At 45.9% G+C, this 16,207-nt stretch overlaps 1 protein-coding gene across 1 annotated transcript in view; it reads left to right on the top strand.

Annotated features, from left to right (window-relative positions):
• The window catches only part of LOC139054426 (protein Skeletor, isoforms B/C-like), a 358,514-nt gene extending 343,402 nt beyond the window's left edge, over nt 1-15,112 (top strand). The window contains exons 6-9 of the mRNA XM_070531375.1: nt 4,876-4,951; nt 6,236-6,426; nt 9,974-10,036; nt 15,023-15,112. Coding sequence (XP_070387476.1) covers nt 4,876-4,951; nt 6,236-6,426; nt 9,974-10,035 — 329 coding nt within the window. The 3' untranslated portion in view covers nt 10,036; nt 15,023-15,112. The remainder of the gene's footprint in view (nt 1-4,875; nt 4,952-6,235; nt 6,427-9,973; nt 10,037-15,022) is intronic.
• Nucleotides 15,113-16,207: the final 1,095 nt, after the last annotated feature.

Genomic DNA, 16,207 nt, shown 5'->3' with positions numbered 1-16,207 from the left:
AAGTGAGCACACTAGCTGAAAAGACGCTTTCACTTTTTCATCTGCGTGACATACAGATGGTGCTTTGAATATTTTTACACTTTCTAACACAGACTCAAGAGTGCGCATATCATCTAGCTTGCTAGGCATAGTTACATTATCAGAAGAGAGTTTTGCTTTCCTCCAGAAGGCCGTAACCTTCATAAGGTCACTCACTATAACAGAGCGCTCCACCTCTAGTTCTCCTGAGTCACCTGCAATGTGCACGAAAAACACAGCGTTTTGAACAGTCTTCACCATCCAGAAATCGCACACCTGAACATCTGGAAGCCGTGAAAGCAGATCATTATATGACGCAAGCTTGTTCCTGTGCTCTTCTTCAGCATGTGCTGCCAGTGATAACTGCACGGCTTCATCCAGATGGGATGCTTCAAGGCACCTTCGTTTGTCTTCCGGTGCATCACGCACTGCAGCAAAGTGTGATAGGTAGGCAGCGCTATTGGGGAAAATGGTTGGCACAGCCTCTTGTGTCAGACGTGTAAGTCCCATTGGTGCTTCCACTGTCATCCTACTGTCCACTGTCCGCTAGAGGTGGTCTTGAGAAACTCTGGCTTGAAATGTAGCGCGCAAACCTTCACAGCAAAAGAAAAGATGAATTATTAAGATTTGGGTTCGTTCACCATCTCCACCGGCATTGTTGTTTTCATATATAACGCGCCGTATAGATTCGTCAGCAAATAGTAGTCAAGAAGGGCCGTGTCAAGTGTAAGCACTCCAGACGAGTACAGAAAATTAAATTATTGGGTTTCACGTGCCAAAACCACTTTCTGATTATGAGGCACGCCGTAGTGGAGGACTCCGGAAATTTCGACCACCTGGGGTTCTTTAACGTGCACGTAAATCTAAGTACACGGGTGTTTTCGCATTTCGCCCCCATCGAAATGCAGCCGCCGTGGCCGGGATTCGATCCCGCGACCTCGTGCTCAGCAGCCCAACACCATAGCCACTGAGCAACCACGGCGGGTCGACGAGTACAGAAGGCACAAGTGACTCGCCAAAACATTAAATACGAAATTTAAATATTTCTACCAGAAATGCAAACAGAAGCCAACTCTATTTCATTAATATGCCACTAGCTCAACTCGATTTCAGCACGAAGCTAGCAGGCAGCATAGGAACCAAAGGAAATCTTTTTCACCATTTTTTACACAGTAAACAAAATGTCTCCGTAAAAAAAATGCCTTGATTCAAGAAACGATAGACATTGCTTTAAAACTTGGCGCCACGGAAGAGAACATGTGGATGTACTCATACCTTGATATCACGTAAGGTGCCGATGTCGACGTCGTCACGACGGATGGCTCTCACCCACTGCTTTCTGCGGGCAGCGTCACGCGGCAACGAAAACAGTCTAACTTTAGGACCCTTATCGTTATTTCCGCGGCAGTTGGGTACGCAGCACCGACCCATCGCTGCTCTCGACGCACGCAGAAACCTTGCAGACCTTCGTACCACACCGCAGGCTTAGGCCTAACGCACGAATTCCAGCCTGGTCGTCGGCTTTACGAGCAGTGTCAACGTTGTATGGAAACTTCCCCACACCACCACTTCACTTCAAAGACTATTCGTGCAGTCTGCACGCGATGTGCTGCACTATGATCACAAAACAGTTCAAGAAATACAACATCCAAGCGTAAGCGTGCACATGCGCCGGTCAACACAGGTAGAAAGAAAAAAAAAACGCGCTGTTGACCGCCAGTGCCACCTGTCGGAAAGCCGAGAAAGCAAGACCCGCTTCGGCTAGGGCCAAGTGTAGTGACGTCACAGCCACGAAAGACGGGAGTGCGGAGGCCTTGAAAATTCTAGATGGCGCTGGCTGGGGCCCCGTCTCTCGATCTGGCGTGACGTCACACCAGCGAGCGCCCTCTCTCGGTAGCGCCGCAGCAGTGGCGCGCAAGGCTTCGCCTCCACCATCGATGCCGCGAGCTGAGGGCCCATCTCTCGGTCTGGCGTGACGTCACATGGTCACGTGACGCACCGAAAGCGCGAGCAGTATTGCTTTCGCAATAAAAAAACGACCACCTGCCCGCTTGCGCGTCGTGATTGCAGCGCTTCCAAACATCTTTCCCACAATCGAACATAGCATCTGCATAGCATACATAGCATAGTATCTGCCGCTTAAAAGGTGACAGGGCAGTGACGGAGGCGTTGGCTGTGTGATTTACGCAACCGATGAGCTTCCCTCGCGGCCGTTCGTGCTAGCGATGTGCAGGCGCAGCGGTAGCACAACCGGTGAAATTTGTACGCGGAGCGTTTGGGAGCGCTCAAATCCCATCGCACAAGCGCACATGCCATTTTTTTTTGTTGTATTTCGCGGGCATCTGCAGTAAGCGAAAAAACACCAATACTTAATAGATAGAAAGTTAGAAGCTGCGTTAGCACGTTTTGCAAAGCGCTCTAGAACTTCCCAATTGGAATATTTTACCTGACTTAACTGATTCCGAATTTAGTTAATTAATCTTGACTAAGTATGCGATTAGCGCAATACAAAAAATAATGTGACTCCAAAGAATAATCAGCAACATGCGTTTTGTCCGTCGTCTTAGCGTGCATCGGCATATTCTGGCAAATTATGGCTAACGTTAGTGTGGGTGTGTGTGAGCGTGCGTATAATATATATATATATATATATATATATATATATATATATATATATATATATATATATATATACACACATATATAGCGAAATTTAGCCAGAGTTTAAAAATATGCGAATGCCACGTAGCTGGACAGAACCTAGGTACTGCTGTTTCCTGTCGCTTGGAGATGCTCAAATTGTTTTTTATTCCGTTTAATTAGATAATGAGTCCTAGTTATTTAAGTTAACTTCTCAAATATTATAATTAGGTGAAAAGTGTCAATGAGAAAATTGTAGAGTGACATGAAAAACTACTGATGCGGCTTTCTGTTGATCAATACATGCTTCATAAAAGTGTTTTTCCCAGTGTTAAAGAATCCCGCTAAGTCGAACGGCCAGTCGCGCGGCAATTTTCGGTGCATTTGCAGGCTTCTTTCACGCTAAGAAAAACACTAGACTATGTACCCACCGCAGGTGGTTTCAAGATAAACTCTTAAAGAAGTTTGCATTCTTTGGGACTTGACCCACGACACTAATCCTCATCTGTCTTGCTTGCGTTTTCTTTCTATAAAACTCTGTGCTCTCCACGTTCTGCTGTCCAGAATGCAATGTCGAGTTGATAAAGCGCCGTTCGTGACCTTGAAGCACCGGGCGCGAAGCGGTAAATAAAGCAATCGATGACGATTATTGCTGTGGCATCAGAGGGTGCACACTTTTTTCAGCGTGTAGGACCAGCGCGGTCAGTCACGCCACCCTCCCTGGCTTGCGGGCGGCGCAAGACGGCGCGCTTCCTGCCTTGCGCGCGCGAGCGAGCGTCTGTCGCTCGCACCTACAGGATGCAGCGCGGGGCCGCGATAATTATCGCATTTAGATTTTATACGGAACATCACAGCGACGCTGGAAATTCACCTGGAGTGCCTATGTAATTGCTATCGCAATGAAACAACCAGTTTTTCATGTAAAAATACAAAAATGAAAGACTGGCCAACGTTTCGATAGAAGCACCTATCTTCGTCAAAGGCGGCCTCATCATCCTCGGCATGTTAGCTTTAAAGGGTTAGTGCAGTGACATCACGTGCGGTTGTTGTCGGTGGCGGCTGGTTGTAAAGGGAGAGATTTCAATGAGAGTGAGCGCTGTCGCCTGACGTCTGTGAGCGTGGTTCCTAAGGCGAGGTAACACGAGCGGTACAGTGGGAATGCGGGGAGAAAAGAAAGAGAAGGAGAGAGAAGAAAGGAAGAACAAAAAAGAAAAAGAGGGTCATTTATACCACAATGTGCTATTCCATCTGTTAGCCCCTTTCTTGATTTTAAAAAAGAAAGAAAAGCACAGATAAAACATGCTGCCAGATTATCATAATATAATGTCATTAACTGTAGCAAAAATATCTACAAAAGTACGTAGTTAACAGTAAGACATGTGCTCGCTGAGGCGTCTTTCGCGAGCATAGTCTGGTTATCTAGTTCAGCGACGGCGATCCCGAAGATGTGCTGCCAGCCAGCCGGATTTCTCCTCTTCTAAAATTGCCGCCAATATGAACTCAAGGTGATAAGAAGCTGCCTCGGGCTTGCTTGCAATTGCCGAGTGGTCGGGCCGTCTAATATATGATGGCGGCCCATGTTCGGGTTTAGCATGCGTATACGTGGGCTGTGCAGTGGTACAGGGCTGTGAACAGCAGAAATATCCGCAGAGGAGCACGGATGAAGTGAGTGAGAGAGAAATGGGGTGGGAAAGGCAGTAACCGGAAGAGCTTGAGCATTAAGTGATATATTGTGAACGAAGAAAGTACAAGGAACTTTTTTTTTTAATCGTGAGAGTGCTGCAAGAATGGAGTCCGTGTGGTCCTGACAAAGTTATAACTGCTGGATGGACTGCAGATCGGCTGTGATACGATGCATGTGTGTGGATGACATGAAGAGGAGCCTCCTACGCTTATTTGGAATATTCGACACTAGCAGAACTGAATTCTCTACATGCCGACGCCACTGTTGCTGTATTGAGTGAAACATACAATGTATTCAGAAAAATACCATGTATTTTTCTGATATCCTCTAGGAAGGTGCTGCGCGGCAGATGGAAAAGCCTCAGAGGCCGGAGAAAAGGCTTCGGTGATCAGTTTTATGCTTCGGTGATCTTGCCAAGAAACTTTGTCAAACGAGCAGAAAATATTTGGCAGGATACCCAAGATATGGTAACATGCTGCTCTGGGAGAGTGGCTACCATTGGCGGCCTAACACCGCGTGTCATCTCTTCGCAGCCGCCTTCTTCGTGGTGGCTCCGAGCGTGAATGCCAGACAGGCGGACATGGTGAAGCTTCTCGACGAAAATGGCAAGTGAGTAATAAGTCGCATGTGTCGGTCGCGCTGAACAATTAAAGAGACAGGCGCAATTAACAGTAAAACGATATCATGACTGGACTTGTACGCGTTGTGCATGTGCCAGCGCAATGTATTTGTAGTATAGGAGCAACGGACGCAGCTATCCCCTTGTTTCGGATATCGAAGCATGCAAGTTCCTGGCGCCATCCAGAATACGCTATAACTAAGGCATTCGAGAGAGGGCTCGCCTGTATGCTCATTCAATCTGATGCTCCTTCTGTGTTGGCTGCCTTGCCGCCACAATAACAGCATTTCATACTTACCTGCTTTGCGTGGCACAAATGTGCAAGCACTCTGTGGATCCTTCCCGGCGTTTCGCATTTTTTATTAACTTTCGTGCGCTTATACGGGACAGCTTACTATGAATGAAAAATCACCGAAAGCGGATCAGTCCATCACTCGATAAAAAATGCCTGCTGTGCACATCTGTAGAAAGTCGATCAGCAGCTATAAACCCACCAGAAGAGGGCATAAAGTGTTTTGAAATGCGGAAATAAAAAACAAAGTGGCAATAGGGTCGAAAAAGACAACTTGTCGTTAGTGCAAGCCGCGGCCACATTTTCCGCATTAAGTGAGTGAAACATTTCAACTAACGACCGTGGTCTTCTAACCACTCGGGGTGCTAGCCAGTTCCATTCATGGTAAGATTGGTGGATGGGCAACATTCTTTCAACTGAGGAGAATGCAATTCTCATATGTCTGCTGACTTCATGCGCTTGCAAGTAACAGCCTTATTCTGCTCGCTTATCATGGCAGCCTTGACGTAGTCCGGTTGCATACGAGTGGTTCCCCCAATCGCCAGTTCGCGTAGTGCCTGCGCTCAGAGTACTGCTTCCACCTTTGACGCCAGTGGCGCTGGCTAACCTCCCGGGGCTAAACAATGCACTGCGCGCGCACAATGCTGGGGCACAGCTGGAATAGCGTACGCGGCCAGCAGCACGTTAGTTTCGTTTTAAATTTTAACGAGGCGCTCATTCGTTCAAGTGAATCGCCGCTTTAGGCAAAACACGTGGAGCAAAGCGAATCCAGTCGGTGTGATGCATGGTTATTTTTTACTTTCCTCCAGTGGACTTTGGCGATGCGGCCTTCCGTCGTAACACTGCATGCTGACAACCTCAGCCAGTGTAATGTAGCACGCTATTTAGGCCGATTTGTGTCAAGTGACGGCGCAGAAAGTGGCAGCCGAATTTGTAGAACCGACCTTGCGGCAACAACCTCAGCAGAGTCTTTGTGCCGCAGGGATTCCAAGCTTGGCTGGTATGGTGGGAAAGATGTCGTCCTCAAGCTGCCAGACGGCCGCCATTGGAACGAGTTCAGATGGTTCTCCGTCTACTGTTTTCAAGCGTCACTGAGCTTCGCTGACGTTGCAATCGACGCCGCCGAGGAGCTGCCCGTCCACAATCTTTCGTCAGTCGCAGCCGCATCAACCGGTAATGTCCTTGCATAATATGTGGCCACTGATTGGCGTCACATTTGTTCAAGTTCGCCTCCCGCTAACCTGTACAATGATTTGCAAACGAGAGTGTATCAAGAAAACAGCAAGAATAGCTCGTAATACGAAGCTGAGGAATTCACCGGAGGCCACCGTATTTTACTGGGAATTGCCTTACAGCGCTTTGAGGACCGACAGCTCTGAAAAACACATCTTACAGGAGATTGGCGACAATATCTAATGCAACCCGCTGTGTTATATTAACAAAGGCATTCAGTTAGTGGTCAAGAAACTCCTATGTAACATCGGCAGTCGCCGTGGTGGCGTAGTAGCGTCGCGCTCTAAGCCCGAGATCGCGAGATCTGGCGGCAGCATTACATCATCAGCCTGGCTACGCCAACTGCAGGGCAAAGGTCTTTCCCATACTTCTCCAACTACGCCGGTGATGTGCTAATTGTGGCCCTGCAAACTTCATAATCTCATCCGCCCACCTAACTTTCCGCCGCCCCCTGCTACACTTCGCTTCTCTTGGAATCCAGTCCGTAACCATTAATGACCATCGGTTATCTTCCCTCCTCATTACATGTCCTGCCCATGCCCATTTCTTCTTATTGATTTCAACTAAGACGTCATTGACTCACGTTTGTTCCCTTACCCAATCTGCTCTTATCCCTTAACGTTACACCCATCATTTTTCGTTCCATAGCTCGTTGCGTCGTCCCAAATTTAAGTAGAAACCTTTTCGTAAGCCTCCAGGTTTCTGCCCCGTAGGTGAGCACTGGTAAGATACAGCAGTTATACACTTTTCTCTTGAGAGATAATGGCAACCTTCTGTTCATGATCTGAGAATGCCTGCCAAACGCACCCCAGCCAATTCTTATTCATCTGATTACTTCAATCTCATGATCCGGATCCGCGGTCACTGCCTGCCCTAAGTAGATGTATTCCCTTACCACTTCCAGTGCCTCGCTACCGATTGTAAATTGCTGTTCTCTTCCGAGACTGTTAAACATTAGTTTAGTTTTCTGCAGATTAATGTTTAGAGCCACCCTTCTGCTTTGCCTCTCCAGGTCACTGAGCATGCATTGCAATTGGTCACCTGAGTTAATAAGCAAGGCATATCATTAGCGAATCGCATGTTGCTAAGGTATTCTCCATTAACTATTAACCCCAATTCTTCCCAATCCAGGTCTCTGAATACCTCCTGTAAACACGCCGTGAATAACAATGCAGAAATAGTATCTCGCTGCCTGACGCATTTCTTTATTGGGATTTTGTTGCTTTCTGTATTGAGGACTACGGTGGCTGGGGAGCCGCTATCGATATCTTTCAGTATTTTTACATACTGAAAGATACTGAAAGGGTCTACACCCTGATTACGATGGGGGCCAAGTGCAAATACGGCCGTGTATACCGCGCATTGGGTCTACTATAGCGGTTTAAAGAGCCCCTATAGTAGACCAATCTGCAGACCCGTGCCTCGTACGCTAAAACCTCGGAACTTAATACGTGCTCGCTGACGACTCAGTGAGCACGTTGTCTGTGAGTATGTGCTCCTATTACACCGCGCATATTTTACAAGAACAGTGTTGCGCATCTCCCATTTCATGGTCAAGCACTTCCTTTAATGTATTAGCAGTGGCTAATAAAAGAATGATAGGTGTAACGCTAAGGGATAAGAAAATAGCAGATTGGGTGAGGAAACAAACGCGACTTAATGACATCTTAGTTGAAATCAAGAAGAACAAATGGGCATGGGAAGAACATGTAATGAGAAGGGAAGATAACCGATGGTCATTAAGGATTACGGACTGGATTCCAAGGGAAGGGAAGCGTAGCAGGGGGCGGCAGAAAGTTAGGTGGGCGGATGATATTAAGAAGTTTGCAGGGACGGCATGGCCACAATTAGTTCATGAACGGGGTTGTTGGAGAAGTATGGGAGAGGCCTTTGCCCTGCAGTGGGCGTAACCAGATGATGATGATGATGATGATGAGTGGCTCTCAGTTCTGTTCACTCGCAATCTTTACGGCGACGTCACCTCGCAAGTGTACTTAGCCCATGTAGGAAGCGTGGCTAATGACAGGCTGTGTTTTCGGCCGTATCACATTTTCTACAGCTCATTGCTCTAGCCAAATCAATTAATAGTGATAAAGTATTCAGACCGATATTTTGGTTAATTTCACGTCAGGAGGTTAAATAGCGCAAGGCCAAGCAACGACGTCGGAACGCCAGAGTGACGTCACGAATTTCAAATTACTGTTTGGGACGTTGTGGCGCAGTAAATAAAAAAAAAAGGTGAATCCTTGCTTCCTTGCTTATAGAATTCAGCGCGTCTAAGTATAGCTCCACGCCGTCACAATTCATGCCGTGGTGCCCTAAGCATTCTAGCTTTGGCTGTTTTCGTGGCAGGGTCTAATGCAGCACTTTTTTATTTCTCCTTAATGTCCCTGAAATAACTCGACATTCCGTCTGTATTCGGTATCAATGTCAGTAAAATCCTGCACGCATATGGTTGGCCATACTTTAATGAATCGAATACCCGCGCAAGGACAACGCGATTCATTTTCTGTGATACAGGGAGAAACGGGTCGAGCGCAAGCCGACACTGAACAGGCGGTAATGAGCAGGTGACTGAACCCTTTAATACACAAATCTCGGTGAACGCGTTCGCTGCAGCTATCGAAGCAAATTTGGTTTCATACCACGGGACCCACTCTATCCTGAAGTCTCCACTTTGCATTTCAATATCATCGGCTATATAGGACACCGCATGCGCGAATGCATTCATAGTCCAATCGGCATCACGGTCGACCACCTCACATGTGGCATGTCTCGACCTTAGGTGTGACGCTCAAGTGGCTAATCACTGAAGACAGGTCCTATAGCGTAAAACTGACACGTACAATGTCATAAATTGCGTACAAGCGGGAAAACAGTGGTGCCTCGTTTTCCCATAATTGAATTTTATATGCCACAGATAACGGTGCTCAATTTAATTATGTTGTAGTCCTTGAAATCAGCCATTGACTTACATTTACAGGGATGTCGCTGATTGCGGAGAGTCCTATTTCTGGTTATGGTTCCAAGAATTCCGTCTCACTCCACGTAATTATGCGCCTAGCGTTCGTAAACAGCCTTATACTTACGTATTTGGTAACGTTCGATAACCTAATAAATAGTGTGCAGTGTTTATGCCTCAATCACTCAATGGTGCCCTGCTTTGGGTACCATCAATACTCCCAGTGAGGTGTTGTTTTTCCTTCATCTACGGTTGCCAGGCACTGCACATGCTTTGTAACACATCCTACTAGTACGAATTGCGCCAAGTAATTAGATGCAGCTTTTTTCGCGCTGCGCTATACGTGTTGACGTTTGCAAGCTGGTAGACGGGACTTGACGGACACCAACAAAGTGCCAGATGGTCGTTGAGGAATTTCATTAAGGAATGCGTTACTGGAAGCGTGAAATATAAATGGCGAACTTGTTGAATTCTAGGGTTAGCGCACCTCATTTGCCGCTTCACAGCACCACGTTGGTCTTGCAGCTGTCAGCCACGCGGCGACACTGTGGGTCTTGGCATGCCTGGTGGCCGCTCTCGTCTCGTAGGGTGAGTACCCCACTTCCGTGCGTGAACTCGTTCCTTAGATGATTGCGTCACAGAAACACGCGCGCATCACGCATTACGTGAAAAGATGTAACCTTGCTTTCACATCGCGGTCGGCTTCAAGTCATACAAGAATGTGTGCAGTACTAATTTCTCAATTGACTTTTCTACAACCAATAATAACGATACTAATTTATTTCCCAACACGATTTCGGAAGCGAGCAGTAAAAGTTGCCGAAGAAAGTTCGTGACCAACTGCAGGCCATAATATCGTCTGCTTAAAGAAACGGACGCTAAATGTGTCAATATTATCATCCTGCAAGTACATCACACTATAGATAGAGAAACTGTTGGGAAAAAAAATTCACCCATAAGGAAACTGCCCTGTAATTCTTGTAAAGTAGCAGACTCGTGGGTTTGCATGTGGAGGAAGTGCCGTTCACAGATGAGAGACATCACGTGTATGGATCGGTTGGGCCGGCTAATTTCGGGGACCATATTTACTTTTAATTAAAAAGTATTTTGCTGCCTGTGTGCCAAGAAAGATGAAATCAATGCGAAAACACCCGTGTACTTAGATTTAGGTGTACGTTAAAGAATCCTAGACGGTCAAAATTTCCGGAGTCCTCCACTAAACGGCACGCCTCATAATCAAAAGGTGGGTTTGGCACGTAAAGCCCCATAATTTAATTTTTTAAGGACGAAATCAATCTTAGATCAGCGAGAAAAAGAAATGGGCCCTCACTAAAAAAAATATGGAAGCGGCCCGTCAGTCACAAGTGCTTTTTGCGAATTTCGCTGAATTAGCACTTTGGTTAGCTTCCAAAGAAAAAGTGTTGTGGCTACGGCTCTAAAAATATGGGTCAAGAACATTGATTCTAATTAATTATCACATAGTATGACCGCTTTGGTGGGGAGTAAAAAAATCGCAATAACGTAACAGCACAGTATTGGTCAAAGTCAACATTTTTTTTTATCCGTATCTGTGAAGATCATGGTTTAAAATTTTTGTCAGCCTATTGCCATTAAAGTCGTTGAAGTTGCCCTACGCGGCACTAGAAGTTCAGGAGAAGCGCTCAAGTTTAGGCTTATTGTTAAATTAGCTGTATTTAAATAAATATTTTCGAAAAAAGGCCATCGTCGATTTTCTTTCATAGTTATCAAATTAGTTATATGAACTTGGTCTAATCGAATCTGGGAAAAAAAAACATGTTGAATCATTTCTTATCTTTTGGAATTACAAAGCGAGAAATGTGACCAATAAAGGGCAACGCCGCGGCGATATACGGGATTCATGGTTGCAGGTGCCTTCGCAACAATAAAATGCTACAGGTTGTTTTGGTAAGCGAGGACTGACAAAACAGAACACGTTCGGGTGAAAACACTTGGACAGCAATCGGAAAGCCTGTGTGTGGGCGCAGCGACGGAACTTTGGATTGCTTGCTGCAGACATCGAGCGTGCAGTTCATGAGAACCGAAACGCCGAGGTTTCCCGCTGCTCGGAGCGCGGAGCGGAGCCAAGTCCGCGCCCGGTCGGGGATGCAATCGACTTTTTTTACCTAGGCTCCAATCTTGCAGCGAGCTTATTAAACGTCCATTGGCAGAAATGTGAAGATTGTATTCTGCAGGCAAAGGGGTGATCGACTGCACAATTTATATATGATTTCAGTAAACTCTGACAGGTAATCGTTTTGCAGCTGAATCAATGTCACGTTCGGCTGATCTGTGTTGGGATTTTCTACATACGTGCACTAGCTGCGGTACACCACCTCGTAGTGTGGTGTTAACAACACCAGAAATTTCGGCGAACGCATTTTTCACATGCCCAGTGGCAGAAAGCAACCACTTCGCATCGATGTCTTGGTTTACTGATCTCATGCAACACGCGTGGTCGAACGATGGCGCTGAAGGACGGACAATGCGCGCTCAGGAGCGATGCTTCCAGCCACTCGTCCGTTGTCCTGAAACTGTGCGTGCCTTTAACAGTTGTCATTACAGACATGTGTCGACATTCTCATAAGTCTTTCTTAACAAGTTACCCTCACTTTTCCGTATCATGTACCCTGAGTTTACAGCGTTTTCCTTGGGCCAATCCTGGAGACAGTATGTATAGTCTAAAAGTGTGGGTCCATATTGAAGGTAGTGCAGTCTGAAAATGTGGTGTGACCCCGAAGATAGTGCAGTACTCAAGCAGCCTGGCGCTCCTTCGCACGCGAGCGGAGATGCGATGGAGTGCTCAGCGACTCCGCCCTGTTCTCACTCAGGAACTGAAGAGTCGCCTTAATGACTCTTTTTTTTTGCCAGTGATAGTTTTCCGGGCAGGACCAACATACACTCTCCCGCAAGGTGAATCGCGACCTTTCGGTTTCTTCACTCATCTAACGTAATCGTCTGCGCCCGTCACCCATAATCTCACGCTAAACGAAAAAAATCGATTGCGTGGACAACAGCGTATAGACTATTCCTTCCCATAGTTGTAGTTCGCGATAGACGCCCCAATGTGGTGTCCCCTCATTGGCCAAGTTATTACCCTGTGTACAGCTAAAATCATTGTTTCCGCATCCTCTACATTCTGCATGATCTAGTGATCAGCAAGCAGGACATGCTCTTAAAGGCCTGATATTAGAAAGAAGCACTACAAACCATGCGACAACGCCCCAATGTTCTGTCGCTTCGCTCATGCACAGATTTTGCGATTCCTGTCCAAGAACGCGCGGAGTGTTTTCACGCCGACATCTTCTGTTTTGTGAATTCTCGCTTTCCGAACCATCCTGTAGCATCCTCGGGTTGCAAAAAAAGAAAGGAACCCGCAACCAAGAACACGCGTGTAATCCGTATATCGCAGCGGCGTTAGTGTTTATGCGGTCACATTTCTCGCTTTGTAATTGCAAAACAAAAGAAATGATGCAACATGTTTTTTCCAGACTCTATTAGTACAAGTCAACAGACCTAATTTGAGAAATATTAAAGAAAATTTATGATCGCTTTCTTTCAGAAAAAGTTTTTCAAATATCGCTAATATAACCATTAGGCTAAACTTGAGCGATTCTAGTGAATTTCTAGTGCAGCCTAGAGGAAAGGTATTTGCCTCAAACTTGAACGATCTTCATGGCAACAGGCTGACAAAATTTTAGAAACCATGCTCTTCACAGATATTGATGAAGAAAATCTCGACTTTGAGCAACATTGCCAAGTGCTCCGTTCTCGCAATTTTTTTTCTCCCCATCTCTGCGGTCATACTCTGTAATAATTAATTAGAATCATTGTTCTAGAGCCGTCGCCAGAACACTTTTTCTTTGGAAGCTAAACAAAATGCAAATTCGGCAATATTCTCAATTTAAAAAGCACTTTCGACTGATCGGGCGCTAACACATTTTTTCGTGAAGACGGATTTTCTCCTCGAAAAAACTAAGATTGATTTCGTCGTTCTTCACACTAAGACAGCAAGCTTATTTTTTGGTCAAAATTAAAAATCGTCACCGGACATGCCAAGCCGAACGTATCTAAACATACCCAGGAAATAACTGCGTGGCTTCGTTTCACGCTGTTTACTTTTTCTGCATAAAGCTGCTACAAGTGTGCGCACCTCTGAAGCGAAGCGGCTGCCAAGTGATGCGCCCTTGTACATCCTAGGGTACATGTATTGCTGAATGCACTTTGAAAAAAGTTTCAAAAGTGATTCGGATGAAGTGGCGCTCTTGATGATTTGCGGGTGTGAACATTGCGGCACGTTCAATGTTTTCTCAGAGTGGCCTGCCTCTCTTTCAGATCGTTTCTAGTTGAGACTAATCCATTTTCTCCGGAGATTTTTTTTTTTAAATCACGTTACAATGTGGTGCATGTGTCTGCAGCTAAATTTAGGTTTTAATTGGGGAGTATCACGTCAAGTTCATATTGCGTGGGCAGACGCTGAAGAGCACAAAACAGGGAACTGTTTGTTTGGCTACTCTCAAAAGGTGGAGACCGCAGTCAGGTTCGAATGTCCTACTGTCCCCTGTTTCTGTGGAAGATGCCTGCTCAAGTTAGCGAACGTGGCAGTATAATCGCTACACTCTTATAGGACGCGGCCGTTTTTCTGAGGTGGACCCAACATGTTATATATGCAGGAACATTATGATAAACGTGACTACATGAACATGACGCCATGTGTGATCTAACAAGGCTCGCGCGATAATATACGACGCAGTTTTTATTTGTAATGTTTTCACATCTCTACAGTGGACTCGTGTTAAGAACATTTTGAATGGACCGTGATCATCTGTTGGTTTTATCACAAGTTGGTCTTAACAAAAGTTGTCCCCAGAGCTGAAAAATCTGTTATTCCTGGGAAGCCTAACTGCCCACAACGCAAAATAATAAAGCGCATTAAAACCAAAAGACAGATGTAAAAAGAGAAATTGATTAGATTTGCATGGCAAACAGAAAACCAAAATGTGTTTTATGCACTGTTGCCTAAGCTATTCAGGACCTGCTGCGTGCGGGACCTGTTGAAATTTGTGCGGCCTCTTAAAAGCCGAAATTTACCATATATAGCTTATTAACGAATTGTTCACTACCCCTTAAGTACCTTGTTGAAGGAGGTATTTATCTGCGTCATATATGCAGCTGGTTCTTGTCACTCCTGTGTGCTCCTCTCAATTACTCTTTGCCAAAGCTTGACGTTTCTACGTCATCATTTGCGTAGCTGACCCGAGTAGGAGGCGCAGCCGCCAAATGAACTGCATGAGCGGTTCGTGTTAGGTAGTCGTTATTATAATCATTTTTGTTGCAGTGGCTAAACTGAAACCAGTCAAATGTTCCTGATATCAGAAAATTGGGCTCAACCGAGTTCGTCTTAACGGAAGTCGCCTGTATAAGCTAACTAAGAAAAACCTATGCCACGTAAGCAATGTGGCCTTTAGAATGACACCTTAACGGACGGCCCACGGCAAGCGTATGCCGCGCGTCGCATGCACGGCCCTGACGCCCGTTTTGTGCTCTTTGTTCTAGCGGACCAATGGCCAACTGTTCCCGAGGCCCATCCATCGGCTGCTTTTGTGAACCAATAAAACTGAAGCATGAGTATGCGGCTGACTTAAAGCCCTCTTCCCAAGTGTTTCAACGGCCCTTGGCGGCGGAGTCTCACAGCAGGCATTGTCTCACTCGATAGGAACTCGTATAAACAACGTCACATCTGCGGAGAGCGCACTCGTCTATGAATGGGCTAATACAAGACTAACAATATCTGATATCACGAGTCAATGTTCCTGCGATATTGGAATGTGTCGCTGGCGTGCCCTCGTATTATCTGTGCAACTGCTTGCAGCCGACTCCAAGAAATAATGCCTGCGTGCTTTTGTAAACAATGGCACAGAAAGAAAATGTAAAAAAAAACCTTTTTTTTTTCGTTTTGTGTAGTTTATTGTGCGGAGCTATGATTTTCTAAGGTTTCGGCTGTGTTGTTTCCACTCAGATCGGTGGCCTCTAGAAAAGCTGTTTGCGTCAGCGCTGGTCAGGGACGATAGGCCGGCCTCTGAGGTCGTTTAGCCATTTGCTTCTCTCTTAACCTCTGTTACAGTTGTGGAAACAGTACGAACATTTATCGTGCCGTCATCGGCCTGATTCGCGTAAGGGCCACACCCAGGCAAAGTTCTAGAAGAAAAAAAATGTGTGGCCCGTGCACGTATATATAAGGATAAGTGAAACCTAGTCCTGAAGCGAACACTGAAGCCAAATATTAGGTCGAGCTAGAGAGAGATATCAGGCTTCTGTAATAACTAATTCCTCACTCATAGCGAGCTATTTTGTCAGCAAGAAGGAAGAAAATGAGAATGTTCTTCATTGGCATCCACTTTGAAACAGGGCGGAGACATATCGTCACCTAACCTGCTTGATAAAATCATGTTTCACTATGTTCATTGCCACCTAGCTTTTTGTACAATCTGATCTCGAACCTAACTTTGGTATTTAAAACGTCTATGCTATAATGTACCCTTACCTACGGTTGCAATGATTCCGGTTCTGTCATTGTCGTCCCCGCTTTTTTTCCCGCGAATACTCTATCCATGTCTACTTATCTCGACTGCTGACAAGTTAATCCTTCCATATGTTTTAATCCCGACGCATCTCCGAGGTGAACACTCGCTACGGGTTTCTCCGGGTGAATATCCTGGCATTGCATTACCATGTGCCGAG

The sequence above is a fragment of the Dermacentor albipictus genome, chromosome 1 (assembly GCF_038994185.2).
Source record: "Dermacentor albipictus isolate Rhodes 1998 colony chromosome 1, USDA_Dalb.pri_finalv2, whole genome shotgun sequence".
Taxonomy (NCBI): Eukaryota; Metazoa; Arthropoda; class Arachnida; order Ixodida; family Ixodidae; genus Dermacentor; species Dermacentor albipictus.
This window is presented reverse-complemented; position numbering and strand designations above follow the sequence as displayed.